Source organism: Tasmannia lanceolata, unplaced genomic scaffold, assembly GCF_043159265.1.
Source record: "Tasmannia lanceolata isolate RefF3 unplaced genomic scaffold, GAP_Taslan_0.1 ptg000007l, whole genome shotgun sequence".
NCBI classification, from domain to species: domain Eukaryota; kingdom Viridiplantae; phylum Streptophyta; class Magnoliopsida; order Canellales; family Winteraceae; genus Tasmannia; species Tasmannia lanceolata.
Genome location: NW_027518684.1, coordinates 20,566,474 through 20,586,653, shown reverse-complemented (window position 1 = coordinate 20,586,653; position 20,180 = coordinate 20,566,474). Strand labels below are relative to the sequence as shown.

General features: G+C 38.9%; 1 protein-coding gene across 1 annotated transcript; it reads right to left on the bottom strand.

The window, feature by feature from the left end:
* Window positions 1-1,181: 1,181 nt before the first annotated feature.
* Window positions 1,182-14,887, bottom strand: LOC143881131 (uncharacterized). The gene is made up of 3 exons (XM_077384127.1): window positions 14,526-14,887; window positions 6,621-6,675; window positions 1,182-2,024 (listed from the first exon to the last, which is right to left on the bottom strand). Exons 1-3 carry the CDS (start codon window positions 14,697-14,699, stop codon window positions 1,573-1,575), a joined length of 681 nt encoding a protein of 226 aa, XP_077240242.1. The 5' UTR covers window positions 14,700-14,887; the 3' UTR covers window positions 1,182-1,572.
* Window positions 14,888-20,180: the final 5,293 nt, after the last annotated feature.

Below are 20,180 nucleotides of genomic sequence, written 5' to 3'. Positions count from 1 at the left end.
TCCTAGGTAAGGTTGGGTTTATGAATCTAGAGCTTTCTCAAAGAAAACACAACCCGAGATAATTTCTCGGGTAGGGTAGGGTAGGGTAGTGTTCTAGAAACTCCGACCCTCCCGACCCGAGTTGCAGCCCTACCTAGAAGTATCTCATGGAATTCTAAATTATTAGAATCCATATAACATAGTGCACCGACAAGATAGTCACTGTGCCGAGGAGCCCTGCAATGACCATCAGAGCACTATTGACCACAGAGTTTGGTTCATGTACACTTCCCTTACTAATCAATTAGATCTTTTGAATATGAATGCTTTTGTGCCTTGTGGAGCACAGAAGAGATACCTACTCAAAACAACTGCACTCTGTAGAGCCACATCATCACCGCCCCTAAAGCATTACATTTGTCACACTGTTCTAGGGAAGTGGGTCCCTCTCCATCTCTCCATCTCCAAGAAGTAGGTTTCTGGACCAAACCCTAGACCAGTTTGAGCCACTTCATCAGCCCTGAAACAGTAGTGGTGAAAGATGACTACCTATTCAAGTAGTATGCACAAGCACGGTCGTTCACTAGTGTGGCCAGCATGGATGATTGCCTCGGCATTGAAATCTCACTGATCAGATAATACTATTTATCTTGCCTGTCTAATCATATAGGGCATAGTTGGAGAAGGTACTGATTTTAACACTGATTTTATTTACAGATAAAAATCAAAATTGAATTGTGCAACATGCACCCCTTGGGGTGACAACAACGGACCAAAATGTGTTCATTGGATCCATATAGTAAGGTCAGAAATTATTACTTGGAGAGCATTTTGGGAATGGTAGCAACCCTTACAAGCTAATTAAAAAAGTGAAGGGTGTAGTTTTACATATTTTATTCATGCAGATTTAATGTTAAGCTTTTGAAAGAAAAGATCTTTAAAACTTAATATGAATTTTGACAATATCAAAAGGAGAAAAAAAAAAAAAACTGTTTTAAGAAAAATAATCGCCAAAATAAGAAATGTACTCCTAATTAAGGGGAAGGGGGAAGCGAAAAGAATTTAGCTTCAGAAGTGAGCTTCCTACCCAACTACGAAGCTTCCGGTAACAATGGTCTAAACAATGCTTAATCATGCATATAGATAATTCCATGATTAGGTGCATAATCAACTATTCAAAAGAAACATGCAAACTGAGAACCTTCAAAGGAAATATTTTCTTTTCTTTTAGGTCTGTGAGCTAAATTCAGTTAAAACTGGGTCCAGTACAACTTGAACAAGATCATAGCTCAACAGCAAAACAATACTGTTGTAGTGATGGTTACCTGATAAACTGTAAAAGATGTGATTTGTCGAAAGTAAAAATTTCAGAAACGCGCTACTTAATACCAAAATAACACAAACTGCCTTAATGTTGAAAATTTACAGTAAATCCCCTCCAATGCAAAGATAACCACGGCTATGGAACCCGAAAGAGGCATTTCGGTATCTAGGAGGGATACTAATCCATTTTCAAATTCATGGTAGTTTTGATCAGTATAGCCCTTTTCTTTTCTCTTCTTTTCCTTTAGATTTTTCGGGGTGAGAGAGGATTTACCCTATTGTTTGGCGTGACGCCCTGCTCTCTTTTGTCACGCCATAATAGACTGGCTTACTTCCTGGATACATAGTAAAATTCCAGCCAATGGGCGATCCTCCAACAACATATGTGCCGAGAAGCACTCCTTCGTCTGAATTCTTTTCAGAGATCTCTCTTGAAACCTTTTTCTCTTCTGGGAGTTTCTCAGGGATCTTCTCTCGGACCTTATCGGGTTGAGGCTTCTCCACAGGCTTTTCAACTTGAAGCTTTTCTGCGGGTGCATTAGTTATTTCAGTAGGTAGAGCGTGATGAGGCTTCTCCACTGGTTTTTCATTTTGCCGCTTCTCTGTGGGTACTTCAGTTATTTCAGCAGGTAAAGAGTGATCGCCAGATGGTTTCTTTGGATTTCCTAAAGTGACTGTCTCCATCCTCAATTGCTTAGATAACTCTATCATAATTTGCATCTCTGCAAGTTGCAAATTATAAGGAAATCAGCAAAACTAAAATAATCCCACTTTTGGTGCATCCTATTTATTCTTTTTCCAGCCATATCAATACGGAATTTGTTAAGCAAAGAGTTTTAAAATCATCCATGAAAAAAGTGGCAAATTTGAAGTTCTGGCAGCAGGATATTGGAGTGCAAGAATGGACAGTCACATATTTCATACAAAGCAAGAATACACACCACTATGATGACTCTTTTCAAAACAGATACACTAACACAGCATGCTAAAATGGCATATACGACACAACAACAATAAAAAAAAGCTATTCTATTACACTCCACTACTTAAAATTGAATGCTCTAGTCTCTATGGCCCCTAAACTATAAGACTTTGGAAAGCACACCATAATATGACTTACCCACCCATAAGTCCTCCCAAAATACAATACTTTTTCCCTCATCCAACCTAAAGTTAACAACAAACAAATGTTCGACTTAAAAGCAACAAATGGACCACTACGCACCTGAGCCTCTACCCCTAGGGAGGCTCTTACTATCTTACACACCCAACCCCCCTCAATCAAAACCATATTTGTTCCCGTTAAAATTTTGCCATAGGATTTCTTTCTTCAAAAAATCTCCAAAACCATTTTCCTAGGTAGCTGCATAGGTGACACGTTTGTTGCACTAATACCCAAAAAAAAAAAGATGGTGTGGTAGATGCACGGGCCCCAAATAATCCATTAAATTCCAATATGTTTTATTGTGTGCCTAAATTTCCTTTTAATTTACTTTTCGTCAGTAAATTTATACAATCTCTTGATTGTTCGGCAACCTTTTATCCCTCCTCTTGCATTTTTCAGGATCTCAAGACATAGAAGATTGGTGGAGGAGTTAAGTTTGGTGGTCTCTACTACCTAGATCATGAAATGGCAGACACTCTTTCACCACAACTATGGTATCAACGTCATGGTCATCTATCAATGCGTAGTTCACAACTTCACATTTAGTTGTTTCTGGTCTTGAGTCTGTCTCTAGTTTGAATTGTGATACATGTCACTTAGGAAAGCATCACCAAATTTTGTTTCCATTTGGCGTTTCCTTTAAGACAGACAAGAAGAAATTAGTTCCTATATCTCTTGTTCATTCTGATGTTTGGGGGGCCATTCCATCTTCCAACTTTATCTAGTCATAAATATTCGTTATCAATGGATGATTACTCTTGCATGACATGATTAGAGTTGATGAAAGAACACCTTGATGCTTGGTCTATATTTCAAACTTTTCACAAGGAAATTCAAAATAAATTGCATTATGATACTGCCGAGTGCCAAAGAATGTGTCTAGGGAATTCCAATGTACCTTTGGACAATTTGGGATCCTTCATCATACATTTTTTTCTCACACTCTCCTGTGAAAATAAACATCGTCATCTCCCTGAAGTTACTCCCGCACTTGTAATCAATATGAATGTTTCTTAGTAATATTGGGTAGATGCAATGATTACTGCTTATTATTTAATAAATGGGATGCCTTCTATCTTAGGGGAGAAGTACCTGAATTCTTTTCTTTTTCATGATATCCCATTATTCTTTATTCTTCCTAAGTTTTTGGTTATGTCTACTTCGTCCATTCTCTTACTCCATGATTGGATATGCTTGATTCTCATTCTGTTAAGTATGCATTTATGAGATAGTCTCACTCAGAAAGGGTGTCGATGCTAGAATCTAACTTCACGGAAAAAGCAAGTGCTAATGTCACATCCGTCCAAAATACACCCCTCGGTGCTCATTCTAGGCCCTCCTTTGTCCAATCTACAATTGCCTACAGTGTTGTCCTTTTGACCAATACCCCTACCACTCTTAAGAAGTCCTCACTCCTCATATCTTAGTATTGTCCCTTGGAAACCAATAAGTCTATATGTGGAAACAAAAGACACCAACTCAGTCTACCTCAAAGCCTCTGTTGATCCTACATGTGCTTCACCTTCCGTTGATCTTCCTATTGCTAATAGAAAAGGTATATGGTCCTACACTTGACATCCAATTGCTAACTTTGTGTCCCTTTCTTTTTTGTTTTCCACCTACAAGTCCTGTGTTGCCTCTTTCTTCTATGACCCCTACCTCGCACTTGTGTTGAGGCAATGCCTCACAATGGATGGAGGAAAGCGATGGATAAGGAGAATAAGAGATGAGTGCCTTAAAACATAATCAAACCTAGGAATTGGCTGAATTATCTGAAGCTAACATGCAGTTGGGGGTTGATGAGTTTATATGGTGATGTATTTATCTGATGGTTCCATTGAACACTTGAAGGCAAGAGTAGTTGCAATAGGATATATCCAAAATTTGGTATTGACTATTCTGAAGCGTTTGCACCTAATGCCAAATTGAACTATGTCTGGGCCATTATCTCTGTTGCAGCTAAATCTTGATTGGCTATTATGGCAACTAGAAGGGAGAAGATGGTGAGTCTCCACTAAGGAGCTCCCCATGTAATACGATGTATATGTAGGCCCAACTAAGGATTACATGGTAAAAATACTACAACACCCTTCAACATACATATAAAGACCAAAATACTCTCCAACACCCCCAATGGATCTCAATACAAAGTTGGTTAAGGAAAAGGGCAAATTCTTCATCCCTCGGAAACAAAAATGTTTGGGGCAAAGCCTATTGATACCACCCAATGGATCTGATTCTCAATACAAAGTTGGTTAAGGAAAAGGGCAAATTCTTCAAAAATCTTGGTAGATACCTCCGCCTAGTTGGAAAGTGGATCTACCCTACTATCAAATGACTAGATAGTTCTTTCCTTGTACTGTTAGCCAATTCACTCAATAGCCCATTGTTGCTCATTGGGAATTTGATCGACTTACTTTATCTCAAGGAAGCACTACGGAAAAGAACTTGTGTCCAAGACTTACTTTAAGATATCTCAAGGGAGCACTAGGGAAAAGAACATGTGTCCAAGAAAAACAATCACTTAAATGTGGACAGTTTTTCAGATGCAGATTTGCAAGATCACGATCACACAGAAGATCAATTACTGGCTATTGTACATTCATTGGAAGAAACTTAGTTAATTTGACACGACAAGAAACATAATTTATTCGTGAGATCCAATTCAGAAGTTGAGTACCGCAAAATGGCACATACTAAGTGTGAGTTAATATGGCTAAAGACACTAATGGAAGAGTCGGGTTTCAAGGTTTCTCAACCTATGAAAATGCAATGTGACAATCATGCTGCAATATGCATTACCAGCAATCCTATGTTTCATGAAAGAACCAAACATATTTACATTGATTGTCATTTCATCCGTGAAAAGGAGGAGTGAAATGATAGCTACACCATATGGGAAGTCCAAAGATCAAATGGCAGAAATATTTACAGAAACTCTAGCATGTAGTCAATATGGAAGTATTTGCTCCAAGGTAGGCATGAATAACATCTATGCACAAGCTTGAGGGGGAGTGTTGAAGAAATTGAGTGAGATAGTGCAAACTGGCCACACATGAACAACATTTTATCCCTCCCTCCCTCCCTGTACACACACACACACACACAAAGGGCGGCCCAGTGCACGAGGCTCCCACCATTGCGAGGTCTGGGGAGGGCTAGATGTACGCAACCACCATGAGAGAGCACCACATAGGCTCAGATGTTGTCCCAATCATTTAATTCATTTGAGGTGGTTGCTCTCTCATGCAACAGCCGCTCTCGGCGAAATGCCTTTTGCGATGGTCCCTAGCAAATCCCTATATATATATATATATATATATATATATATATATATATATATATATATATATATATATATAGAGAGAGAGAGAGAGAGAGAGAGAGAGAGAGAGAGAGAGCAAAGTGTTCCTGCGCAGCTGCTCAGATAGCTTATCTGAGCAACTGCTTCAAAAACTCATGTGGCCCCACATTTTTGGGGTGATCCAAAGCATTCATTTGGAAGGCCCTTCCATGGATAGGGTGTGTACAAAAAATGAGCTCTTTAGGATCATCCTAACCCTGCCATTTGTGGAGGGAAAAAATGGTCAGAAACAGTGTCTGTCCATTTTCCCCTCCACCTTTGATTGGGTTAGGATGATCCTATAGGGCTGATTTTTGGTACACACCCTATCCATGGAAGGGCCTTTCAAATGAATGCTTTGGATCGCCCCAAAAATGTGGGCCATATGAGTTTTTGAAACAGCTGCTCAGATAAGCTATCTGAGCAGCTGCGCAGGAACACTATTCTCATATATATATATATATATATATATAGGAAAAGGTTCTACATACATAAATGATATATACATTTTTTTAATGGAAGAAATGATATATACATATCCACCAATTATTTTACAAAATCATTGAACTGTGTCAAACATGGAAATCAGAAGCCTAATCTCAAAGTTGAGCCCCCAAATTGAACATTCAATTTGTATGTATCTGTGTAAGTAATCCACTAAAACCAATAATTTGAAATGTGACTAACCAAAATTACATCAATCCAAAGAGAAAACAGTTGATAGCATTCAAAAACTTAATCACATATTTATAGAGATAAAACTTCTCCGAAAGTAAATGGACAGCCAAGAATGCATGGATAAGAGCTTACGTTTCCGAATTTCATGAGCCGCTTTGCAGTTTCGGAAGTCAGGAGCACGTAGAGCCTTTTCAAGGAGAAAAATGTCAGGTTCTTAAAAGTAGAATATGTCAAGAAAATCATAAGCTAAATAGGTGAGCCAGTGTCTAACTCTGAAATTTGTATAAATCATAGGTGGCATGAAATGTAAAAGAGGGAGCATTCTCTTCCAACTTATAAATAAAAAACACCACCATGCATGAAGGAAATGGCTGAAATGCATTAATGCAAGATAATGTAGTAGAATCTCTGATGGCCAGATGTGGGCATATATACAAGGAATAACATTAAAAGTTAGTATTTTCCAAAATCCAGAAAAAGGATACGGGTACAGAACCATGAGGTAAAACATGAAACAAAAATAAAAATTAGAAAACATAAACAGACTTGGGAAAATGGAACAGACATTTATTATTTTAACATTTAAATAATATTTATTTCTAAATTTCTTGGAATTACCACATTGTGAAAATTAGTTTTATGAAATGAGTTTCTCTCTCTTTTTCATTAAAATATAAGTTTCCATTTTCATTTCATATGTTCAATTTTGTTTTACTTTTATCCCATGAAATTTTTCTAAAGGATTCATTTAGCCGACGCCAACTAGTTTGGGACAAAGGCTTTGTTGAGTTAAGTTGAGCCATGGTATTCCTGAATTATTAAACCAGAAATTAGTCAAAAATTTGTCAGGAGTTAAAGTAAAATCCAACATGCAAGAAACAAGGACTTTAGGTATTTTCCTCATTATTATAATACACACACACACACACACACACAACACACACATTTGTGTGTGTGCCTGTGTGTATGTGAATAATTTTGGATCAAAACATTTAGAAAATAGATGAACATGGAGCAGGGTATTCGATACATCTACCCATGCCCATAACCATTTCATATCATATCAAAACCAGTATTCTGGACTGTGCCACTATCTAAGTTGTGGAAGGAGGCACAACCTAAGTACAAGTCTAATAGAAAATAGGATCCTAGTCACATATTCCTATGTAAGTTTGATCAGCATGCAACAGAATGAGTTTGAACTAAGAATAATAAGTTTGAAGGGTATGATTATTTCATTTTATAAATGGCTCGAAAAAATGAATTTCTAGCAATAAGTTAAAATGAGAATAAATCTTATTACAATTCAATATTTTTTCCTGAATGGTTACTGTTAGATGGACCTACAGCTAATATCCATCATTCAAGCCATGTTATAAAAATTTAATTATTTTTCTCCTTTTATGAATGACACACCCAACTCCATGGTACCATAAGGAAGCACATTGTTCTAGACATTTAGTTTCTTTAGAATTTAATTAAGACTTACAGACAGCACCAATGGAAGCACAAAGGCAAACTAGATATTTTATAAAAATCCATTTTGTTTTTTGAATTGTAACCGGCTCTTTATTGAAAAAAAACAGAAGCTTACAAAGGATGCACTCCAGGATTGGAGCAATAAAGAAAAATAAACCAAGAGAACCACAATCAACATCCATAAGAGGGAAGGTCTCGAAAATAGCAATAGAGACTCTAGGTACAAGTTCCCGAGCCAGAGAAATCTGCAACCTCATTAGCTGATCAAAAAAATATGATAAAAATGAGAACCCATGACTAGAAGATCCTTCCACAATCTTCTTGGAGCCCACAGATCTCTAGAGGCAACTCTCCTTACTTTGGTCCTAACAAATTAAAGTGCATGAATAACCATTCACAATGATGGGTTCAGAGTTCAAATGCATCCACAACTTGATACCTAAAGAGCCACCACTTCCACCTCATAAGAATACTTACCCAATAGGGCCTGAGAAAGCCAACCCAATCTCCCTATTATGGTCTCTTATGATAGCGCCAATGCTAGTCGGGCCGGGGGTGCTGAATCTAAAGCCATCAAAGTTGAGCTTACAAGACCCTCCAACGGGGGGCTAATACAAGGGGAAGAAGATTTTGAGTCAAGCACACAAAGGAGACTGTAATCCAATGAGAGAAAATAGAACCCATACTTGAAACGAGAATAGTAACCTCAGGCCATTGGATGATGGAATTGAAAACAATGCTTTTTCACACCCCAACCAGTTTGGTATTCCCGCTAAAATCCTTCTGATCTCTTCCCTTCCAGACATTCCAAAAATAGCGAGGATGCAAAAAGACTAAAAAACCTTGCCTCTATTCAGCTAAGGTCCAAAAGCACAAGACCCAACAAGAACAGCATCGACTTGGGTGAAACCCACGGTACCCAAAGAGAAAAAATAAATTTCCACAGAGAGGATGCCACCTAACAGTGAATCAAAAGGTGATCGACAATTCAGCCTCATACAACACATTGAGAACTTGTTGATAATAAAGCGCCAATGATGAATGGGGTCATCCATTGTTAGGATCTTATGGGGGTAGAATAGTCCAAAGCCTCATACAACACATTGAGAACTTGATGATAATAAAGCGCCAATGATGAATGGGGTCATCCATTGTTAGGATCTTATGGGGGTAGAATAGTCCAAAGCCTTGCGAATGAGGTTGTGCCGCCTCTAGATCTCGACAAATGGAAATAAAAATATCTAACCAAGAACATGTCAAAGAGACGTCAATACCAAATACAACAATCTTCTCCAATCTGGTAAATGTGAACTGTTGCGCAAACCATCGATATAAGGATGGAAACGCAAACAAAGAGAGAAATTTGAGAGAAAATATAATGGACAGCACGAGATTTATGTGGTTCATCACGTTGCGTGACTACATGTCTACATCCATGGGTGAAGGTGATCCAAGAGCCTCCCTTGTTGGCAAAGATTACAAAATAAAAGAAACCCAAAAGGTCAACAACCAAGATCTTTATATGAGTGCCAACCCTAAACCAAGTTCAATAATTTCACTCAAACACACATAAACTATATGTCTTTTACATGAAAAATATCCTTATTTTGTACTTCAATAGCACTTCCCATGATCCCCCATCGGAGGGGGGATCAAATCGTGTCGGAAGAATCCTCCGCCCCGCCACGCCACCCCACCCGGCTCTCTCCCACGCCAAGAGGGAGCAGAGAACTTTGCGTATGTTACATCTTTGAGTGTTGTTAAAATATAAAAGATAAATAATGCCTTTCTCCAACAGCTTAAGCTATTGGAGAAGTTGGTAAGTTAACATGGTATCAAAGCCAAAGGTCTCGAGTTCAAACCTCCCGGATAGCAAAAATCCACATGCGATGGTCGGCCCAAAGTAGGACCACATGTGCCATGTGTTTGCCAAGTGGGCCACACATGCGGGGGAGTGTTAAAATATAAAAGATAAATAATGCCTTTCTCCAACAGCTTAAGCTATTGGAGAAGTTGGTAAGTTAACAAGTGTCAAACCTGCGTCATCACATCATATAATCTCCACAACACGTGTATGTGATAAGAGCCTGAAAATTTGTGACCCCTCTATTTTAGGGAAATGATAAATGCGCCCCTTTTCATCAGGACACCCACCTACATTGTACGTGGCAATCAGGTTCGTTCATTCCTTCAAATGTGAAGTACATCAGCCCCTTTGCAGTCATAGATACACTGTAGCTGGGTGTCCCAGGTAATGAAAAGGGGTGCATTTATCATTTCCCCTATTTTATTATAAAAACTGAAAAACACCAAGTTTTTTTTAATGATGAAAACTTTTATTAATAAGGAAAAAAAAAAGGGATGGGAGCAGATGGGACCCGCGACCAAGATGGTCACTACAAACCAAAGAAAGCCAAGCTATGAGTTACTAGCAGAAACATAGACGAAGCTCTCAAGGAGGAAGGTGATCAAAGACAACCAAGCTAAGTCTGCCTACACCCGACCGGGCTAATTGGTCAGCGTCACAATTGGTTGATCTTCTCACATGCTGTAAAGAAGTAGAGGAGCCTACCAAGATCACCTGAATCTCATCAATGAAATGGGGAAAATCTCCACGAATGGGGGTGGCTCCCATCCATCCATCGAAGAATGTTGAGAAAATCTGCTTCAACAATCAATCTCTCCAAGTCACCTCTGCCTATAATCCTGATGCCCTGGAAAACCGTTGTTACCTCCACTTCATTTGAATCGGTGATCCCAATTGGACCGGAGAAAGACCCACCTTGAAAAGTCTTTCTCGTCTCAAAGAACATCACCTACTCCAGCTGGCCCAAGATTGCCCAAACTAGACTCATCTAAGTAAGCTTTAACTGACCTAGCCCAAGAGGGACCCACCTAAAAGAAGGAATCGTCACCTAATCGCCACTAACACAAATATCAGTGACGAACCTGAATGTGGGTAGAATTTGACACAAGAAATGGTTAAGGTGATCACCTTCGTAAAGATATAGTGGGAACTCTTGACTGCCCCTTTGAACACACAAGCATTACAGTCCTTCCATAGGACCCATATAGTAGCCATCAAAACCACACTCCATGGGATATTCCCTTTCTTCCACCATGGAACAAAGAACCAATTGTCCAAGAGATCAGAAAGCCGTGCTCGAAGACTCATGCAAGGCCGAATCGCCAGTGAACCTAACTCTATACATCTCTGGCCAACCTGCAATGAAGAAACATATGATCTACTGACTCCCCTGACAACACGCATAGATCACAGTGATCGATGATCATCGTGTGACAATTACGCAAGTGATCCACTGTGAGGATTTTATCTAGGAAGGCGGTCCAGCCGAAAGCGCAAACCTAGGGAGGAGCAGGAATGTTCCATACTTTAGTTAAAAGCAGGGTTGCCAAGAAAGCGACTATATGATACTAAAATTATTTGACTGAAGATCGCGGATGAGCTCCAGATCCAAACCCTTTTATCGAAACCAGTGTTTTTGATGTAGCAGGATTGCAGACTCTCCAAAAGCCAAGCGATTCAATCTAATTCTCTATCAAAGAAATTGGGTCCAAAATTTATCTTCCACGAAATTCTATTCTCCACCTACTACAAGCAGTCTTTTTACGGAGGTTTCCTTGTCCAGTGCTACCCCAAAGAGATATAAGAACACCTCCCTGAGAGGAGATTCTTCACACCACTTATCATGTGATAATTTAATACTATCATCCGAATATAATCTGAAATGAATCCCTTCATTGAACTTATGGTTTTGCCTTAGGAAGTCCCTCCAAACTATCAGTCGATTGAAACTGTATCGATCATAAGATATCTACTGGCCCAGAAAGGATCCACATTTGTTTTCAATGTCTCAAACCCACAGCTGACGTCTCTCTTCCCCAAAGCTCCTAACCTAGAAGTACTTTGAAAATCACAAATCATTAACAGCCTAGATAGGTACCCATCTGCTTGATGATTGTGCTTAACGCTGATTCAAGTAATTGGAAATCAGACACAATCTCCAGAATTTACATGTTACATTTTACTTATCTCACCCAGGTCATACACCAAGTCCAATTGCTAGAGCAGATAAAAACTGACCTGCTTTAACAGATGTCCCTCTGAAGCTTCCCACGAACACACGCGAATCACCAACTATAGAAAAGATCTCAAAAATAGAAGAAAATATAAGAAAAGGATGAACATGGAAAAGTGAGCGAAAGAAATAAGTGTACATGCCTCTGTCTCTGCCTATCAAAAATTCATAGGCTTCAAAAAGTGCACAGATCAAACAGCAGCCCCTTATTGATCAACTCTACCCTACTTTTGGATCCTAGGAACCAATCACAGCCAGACAAGTGGCAACTCTTCAGTGGAAATTGGTGCAAAGCACCCTTGAATCCAATAACAGTGTGATACTGTCGCCTGGTTTGGAATTTAATTCACATACCTGGTAAAAGACAGATAGCAAACCTTGATGGCACATACCTGGTAAAAGACAAGTAGAATACTGGTGTTTCTGTCGGCTGGTTGCACACAAGGAAGAAGTAGAAAGGGTTTTCTGGATGGAGAGAAGGATGACTCTTAAGTCAATCGGTTTGGAATTTAATTTATCCCGATTTCTACGAAATTACTTCACGGCCCTTAACTGTAAAGTTAGGTTTATTTTGAAAATAATTTCCAGGCAGTGGGCAGTAAAAAAAAGCTTATTTTAACGATTGGAACGCCCATGAGTTTGCGTTAAGGGGTGTAAACAATTTTTTTCCTTCATTTTAGTTCAGTTATAGAAATACTTCCATTGTCGAATCTATGAACTTATTATACTTCCTACCAATGTTTCAAAATGTGGATGCGGGTCAAAACGAGGATGAAGAAAATCCTAATTGATTCGGAACGACGTAGCTGAGTACTCGATTGACGCGGCCAAATAATTAGTTAACGCAGCCGAGTAGTTGGTTGATGCAGTTGTAGGGCAAAATGCAGATCCAAACAAGAACGCAGCCAAGGTAAAAAAAAAAGACGACTAGGGCGAGTCAACAATGACGCAGGGGAGTTTTGAAACTTCGCTTCAGAATTCGAAGTTCGAACTCACTGGGTATTTGGAGAACCGGATACTTTCGAATTTGAATATAAAAGCAATGTAGTATAAGTATCAAGATGCTCGACCAATATCACTAATGACTATATACACCAACCCATCAGGCAACGAAAATGATCAGAATCATCACCATGGTAACAAATTACCAGAACAAAAAATGAAACAGTGTAAATAGGAATCATCTAAGATCAAATTAATCTCCAAACAACAAAAATCTTTTCAGTTCTCATCCCATATATTAAAATAGGCATCATTCTAAGATTCAGACGATATAATTCTGAGGTGGGTAGTATAGATAAACGTCAAAACCACCCATCAATATTAGCCAAACCAACTTCAGCAAAAATGAATACGCACAAACCCATGACTCAAAAAAAGCCAAAAATCTCTCAACTTACAATGAAAAAAATAACTCTGTTAAAAGTTAGAGAACTGGATACTTTTGACATTGACTATAAAAGAAATGTATTATAACTATCAGGATCGCTCGATCAATATCACTAATGACCATATACACCCAGGGGCAGAGCTAAGTGTAGCATAAGGGGGGTAGCTGCCCATGTTGACTTGGGCCAAAGTCCTTAATAGGCCCAACTCAATTGAGCACAGCCTTATGTATAATCAACACCCTCCCCCCCCCCCCCCCCCCCCCGCCAAAACCCACCCCAACCCCCATGTATAATGCCCCCCCTTATGTATAACCTGCCCCCCTTTTGTATAAATCCTGGTTCTGCCACTGTATACACCAACCCATCAAGCAACAAAAAATCTCAGAATCATCACCATGGTAACAAATCCCCAGAACAAAGAATGAAACAGTGTAAATAGGTATCATCTAAAGTCAAATTAATCACAAAACAACAATTATCTCCAACCATGCTTCAGCTCTCATCCCATGTATTAAAATAGGAGCAGTTGGCAACAATTTTTCCATTATTTTTGTTTCCATAATAGTGCGAAAGGAAGCCCGGCTCCAAATTGTTCAGGAATAGTGAAATAGCAGCATTGAGTTCTCGACCATTTGTCTTAGAATTAGTCATTCTAATGTTCAGAGGATATAATTCTGAAGTGGGTAGTATCTATAAACGTCAAAACCACCCATCAATATAAGCCAAACCAATTTCAACAAACATGAATTCACACAAACCCATGACTCAAAAAACCAAAATCTCTCAACTTACCATGAAAAAGTGACTCCGTTAGAACCCATTTCCACTTTAAACAATAAAAAATCCCAACAGAGGGAAAAACACATTCCATCACAAAACAACACAAGACAGAATGTACCCAGAAGGGAAATAACCAAAAACGTTGCACAGAATTCAGATAAATTGAACAGCCAGAACGACTTAAAAACCAACAAAAAAAGAAAAAAAGAAAACCCTAAAGACAATTATAAGAATTTTAAAATAACTGTACAAATTGGGGTTCTTTGTTTTTTTCATTTTTTCTTTACCTCGATGAAAGATGGTCGAAGGTCTTTGATGATGGAACGTATCTTGAAGTATTTGGAGTTCTGAAAATCAGCATTTTCGAGCTTTCTCTTGTTGTTTTGAGGGTTTGTTGAAGGGGGGTTCTGAGTTGAGGATGTGGGGTTTTGGGTCTGAGGGATAGAATTGGGAACTTCCATTGCTGGAAAAGAGGGCTTCTGTCCCCAAATGAGTAATCGAAGGGCAATGAAAGCAGCTTTTGAGGCTATTTCCTTAAATACTTAAAATTAATATATACACTGGGCCACTGATAATTGCACTAACTCACCTTGTCTTTTCTTTTTTTAGTTGGCTTTCGGTAGCTTCTTGGGAATTGTAATTTGGGTGGGGGGTTGTTCAATGTGAAAGCAAAGATCCCACATCTAATCTAATCTAATCTAATCTAAATCTCTCTCTCTCTCTCTCTCTATATATATATATATATATATATATATATATATATATATAGATTGATTATATGAGGGCCCAAACACATGGGTCCCACATTTTTTGTGGTGATCCAAACCATTCATTTGCAAGGCCTCATCATAGATAGGGTATGTACCCAAAAAAAGCTCCATTGGATCATCCTAACCCCTCCAAAAGTGGAGGGCAAAAATGGGCAGATTTGTGGCAAACGGTGTCTGTCCATTTTGCCCTCCACTTTTGGATGGGTTAGGATGATCCTATGGAGCTGATTACCTGTACACAAGCTATCTATGTAAGGGCCTTTCAAATGAATGCTTTGGATCATCGTAAAATGTGGGCCCACATGTGTTTGGGCCCTCAAGCTCATATAAGCTATATGAGCTTCAAGCTCACAATTATATATATATATATATATATATATATATATATATATAATACTATATCTAATCTAATACTATATAGCAGAAGAGAAAATTGAGAATTATTGTCCATTTAACACATCAATGGAGATGATTTTTACCGTTTTTTCCCTCCCCACATATCTGTACATACTATCTATGTGAGGGTAAAATCGCATCTACATACGAAAAGTACCGACACGGGTACCTGTCTATGACAATTGCGGAAAAAAAAACTACCTAGAAGAGGTAAAGACATATGACAATGACGAAAGAACTACCTTCTATTACTCATGCAGGACACTTGCAAAATATTGACGGATTCCGGGCACCTAAAGAGGAACAACAATTACGGAAACCTCTATCGATTGGAGGGCTAGGATCAGCCTACATCGATTGGAGGGCTAGGATCAACCTATGGAAATGATTTTACGAGCACAACCAATTGATGTTGTGTTCCATCACATGGACGGTTTGGATCAACCTATAAAGCCACATAATTTCAATCTTACCCCCCCCCCCCTCCTTTATGCTTTTTTAATAAAAAAATCTATAAGGTGATCTTAACCATCCGATTTAAGAGGAACAACATATTATGGAATCCTCTATAGATTGGAGGGCTAGGATCACCCTATGGAAATGATTTTTGGGGCACAACCTATTTATGTTGTGTTTCATCACATGGACGGTTTGGATCAACTTATGATGTGGTCCGTACAGTTCTTTGTCGGCTCTTGCATCGCACGAGGTTTCTTACTAGTACTACTATATAGCAGAAGAGAAAAGGAGAGAAATTTGTCCATTTAACACGTCAATGTGGATGATTTTTACTTTTTTTTGGCCCTCCCTACATATCTGTACATACTATCTATGTGAGGGTAAAAAAGGTATGATTATTTGCAAAATCTGTGGCATTAACACCTCACTAGTAATTTTGAATCTTGATTTGCTAGCCACCTTCTCCAAACGCTATGTCTCGCCCATCCTTTTCAATTGTATGTATTCAGAGATTTGTCTTATTAGATGTGATGAAAAACTGCACGGAAATACTATTTCTTGAAATGTTGCTAGTAAAGAAAGAAGCTAGCAATAATAATCATTAAGTAGTAAAGTTAGTAAAGTTTGGGAGGAAAATTACAGACAATGGGTACCTGGATATGACAATTACGGAAAAAACTACAAAGGAGAGGTATCAAAATATGACAATGATGAAAAAACTACTTTTCCTTATTCATTTTTTGAGGATATTACGAATTCCGCACACCTGTAAAAATATTTACAAATTCTGGGCACCTTCAGACGAACAACAGATTATGGAAACCTCTATAGATTGGAGGGCAAGGATCAGCCTATGGAAATGATTTTACGGGCACAACCTATTGATGTTGTGTTCCATCACATGGACGGTTTGGATCAACCTATGATGTGGTCCGTACAATTCTTTGTCGGCCCGTGCATCGCAAGGGGTTTTTTACTATATCTATTATAATCTAGCTGGATGGTGTGGACCCCGATCCGAGAGAGAGGCGGGGAACGGGCCCCCACGCGAGTCTCAGGATCATCCACGTGAATGGAGAGATCTGCCAAGGAACTCTCGAAAGAAGTGCCTCTCACAGCATGAGTGGCGATATAAAAGGTGAGATACCTCTCGATTCGGGGACTAACCCGGATTCGAGGCGTACCTTAAACAAAGAAGAGTCGCCATCCAAGGAAAAAGGCAAATGGGCCTTGGATCCCATACTATGCTCTGTTGCAACGGATAACCAGAGATATAAAATAAGGTTCGTGCCTGGTTACGAATTCGGAAGGTCTAAAGAGCACCTCATCCGCCCAAGTGCAAACACCTGGTCTCTTATGCCATTTACTTAATAATTTTGAAGAGCTTTGGGCGAAAATCATATGAAATTGGAATGAATATCTCCGAGAAGACGTCTATCTGATCATGCATGTCTCGGAGATGAAATCAAAGGCACACAAGATAAAATAAAAGAAACATGTGTCACCTAAGCATAGCTAGGTTATAAGTGACATGCCTAATGGGTGTCTAAGTTCTGATGAACAAACACATGCATGACACACCAAAAAAGTATAAGGTCTGCGCAATAAAGTAAGAAAACACTGCAAAACATAGAAAATGACTCGATACCATACAACCCTAAAACTCTAATCTATACCTAGGCCCGAGTCTTTAGATGATCTGATGTTCATCCAAAGAAGCCTACGTATCCCCGCCTCCACGAGAATCAAGGCAACGTAGTTCTTCGCGCCTATTCTAAGCTAGGATGCCTAAAACACCTAGACCTCTATCCTAGACTCGATCTAAAAGACTGGACTAGTTATTAAAGTTTCTTGTATGATTATTTAAATTCCAGTGAATTGTGGATTTTTAGAACACCCTATATGCCCTAACTAAATGCAGATTAGCCCTAGGCTAATGCAGGTGGTTCCTACAACCTATGTGTAACTAGGCTGTATTTCCTAAGGAAAACCAAGGGTGGACTAGCGAATCCTATTCTAGTCATCACTCGGCGATGTGGATCGCCGACTGACCGGACGGAGGCGCTCCTATAACTCTAGGACAAACCCCTAACTCTAAAACAATCACAAACAAGCACACAACAAAACAAAGGTCAAACCCTAACTCTAAACTCTCTATCTAGGACAAAGTCCTAACTCTAAAGGAAGAGCTTTTTGAAATCAAATGCTTATTCAAAAAGATTTAAAACCCTATTTACAAAAGTTTGGCTGGACTTGGGATGTAAATCCCAAGCTGCACTACGTACCTCGGAAGAGGATCAAGCCAACGTAGTTCGAAACAGATTTCCTAACTACTCCTAATGACTCAAGATTTTTGAGATTTTTGGTTTTTTAGATGTTTTTGTTGTTTTTAAGTATTTTTGACTCAATGGGGACAAATCCTATCATCATAAGGGGAGGACAGACTCCTGATATCTCGCAAAGGTTGGACAGCATCCTATACTTTGCGGGGAAAAAGAACAGAAACACAGCTCTGCAAGGGTTGGACAGCATCCTATACCTTGCAAGAGTGGATAAAAACATGATACGATGAGAGGTAGAATAGAATCCTAACCCCTATGATGATAGAATTTGATTCTTGAACAAGAGGATTGACTCTCTAGACTAAGGACGGATTCCTATACTAGTGGACTAATCAAACTAAGATAAAGCTCAACAAGTAATAAGGAAAGACCTTGTGCATATTTGGCAAAGGTAAAACACCCAGCCGGGCCGGACAGCTACCTAGCCCTAGGGTGCAACAAATGTGCAACCCAATACCCATAAGGGTAAGGGGTATGTTGCCAAGCCGAGTAGGATGTTCTCCCAAAACCAAATGATGCACAAAGAGGGGGTTTAGTAAAAGAATGAGACTGGGTAAGTCTATTAGACACATAGGTAGGATAGAGAAAAATGCTAACAAGGAAAAAGAGACCTTGTGCATGTTTGGTTTAGGTAAAAACACCCAGCCGGGCCGGACAGCTACCTAGCCCTAGGGTGCAACAAATGTGCAACCCAATACCCATAAGGGTAAGGGGTATGTTGCCAAGCCGAGTAGGATGTTCTCCCAAAAACCAAATGATGCACAAAGAGGAGGTTTAGGAAGAAAAATGAGATTGGGTGAGACTCCTAAACAAAAAGATGAGCTCCAAGAGAGGTGCTGACGAGACATGGCATGTCCCCTATGGATAGACTCACTAATGAGACAAAGCTTGTCTCTAAAGGATACAACTTTCTCTGTCTGAGACATAGCCTGTCTCCCTAAATTGAGGCTCTAAATGACAAAGTTTAAGGGTATCTCAAAAGACTGGGCACGTCTTAAAAAAAATAAACGAGGGGAGGGTTACTCGGACTAAGAGAGTCCCCTAAGGATGGGCTTAGGCTAGCGCCTTCATCGCCCTTGCAATGAAAGGGGATTCTAGATAATCGCAAATTCTATTTCTATTCTTATAAAAAAAAATCAAGTGCTAAGCAAAGAAGAATATACAATCTAATAGCAATCATAAAATGATAAATAACACCAATTAGTCCAGACCAGCCGCTGGATAGCCTAATAAAGTAAAAACCATATTAAACACTTCAAAACCAACCACAAACCCCAATACGGGGACTCCAATGAAATCAGATGATGCCAAAGTAATCATCTGATATCATATACACATGATAATATTTCTAATCCCGCCTTGAGATCAGACAGTACTCATGTCGATAATATCGATCAGAGTAGTCATCTGATCTCCTTCTTCCTATTAACAATTTATTTAAATAAATAAATAAATAAGTATTATAAGCCTCAAGACATTCTCACCTGAACAATCCATTTATTATTGTCTTCAAACCCTAACTCAAAGCTTAGTATAAAAGACAAATATTAAATATTCAGTAGGTTAAATGAAACATATTAAATGATATCTACATCGCCCTAAAAGATAGGCTTGGGATAACTCCTTCATCGCCCTTTACTCTTATTCTAATGGACAGCAAGTAGGTGAACAATAGTAATAGTGGATATCAATTATGTGCTTGTGAAACAAACCAATAGGCAACAGTTCATATGAAATAATGTGCATCAAACAGTAAATCACAATGGACAGCAACTATGTATTAGTGAAAAGAACCAAATGGGCAGCAGTTATGTGCAACAATGAGCATCAAACAATGAACCACAACAACTGTGTGCTATTGACAAGAATCAATGGACAGTAGTTATTTGCAACAATGAGCCTCAAACAGTAAACCACAATAGACAACAACTGTGTGCTATTGACAAGAATCAATGGACAGTAGTTATTTGCAACA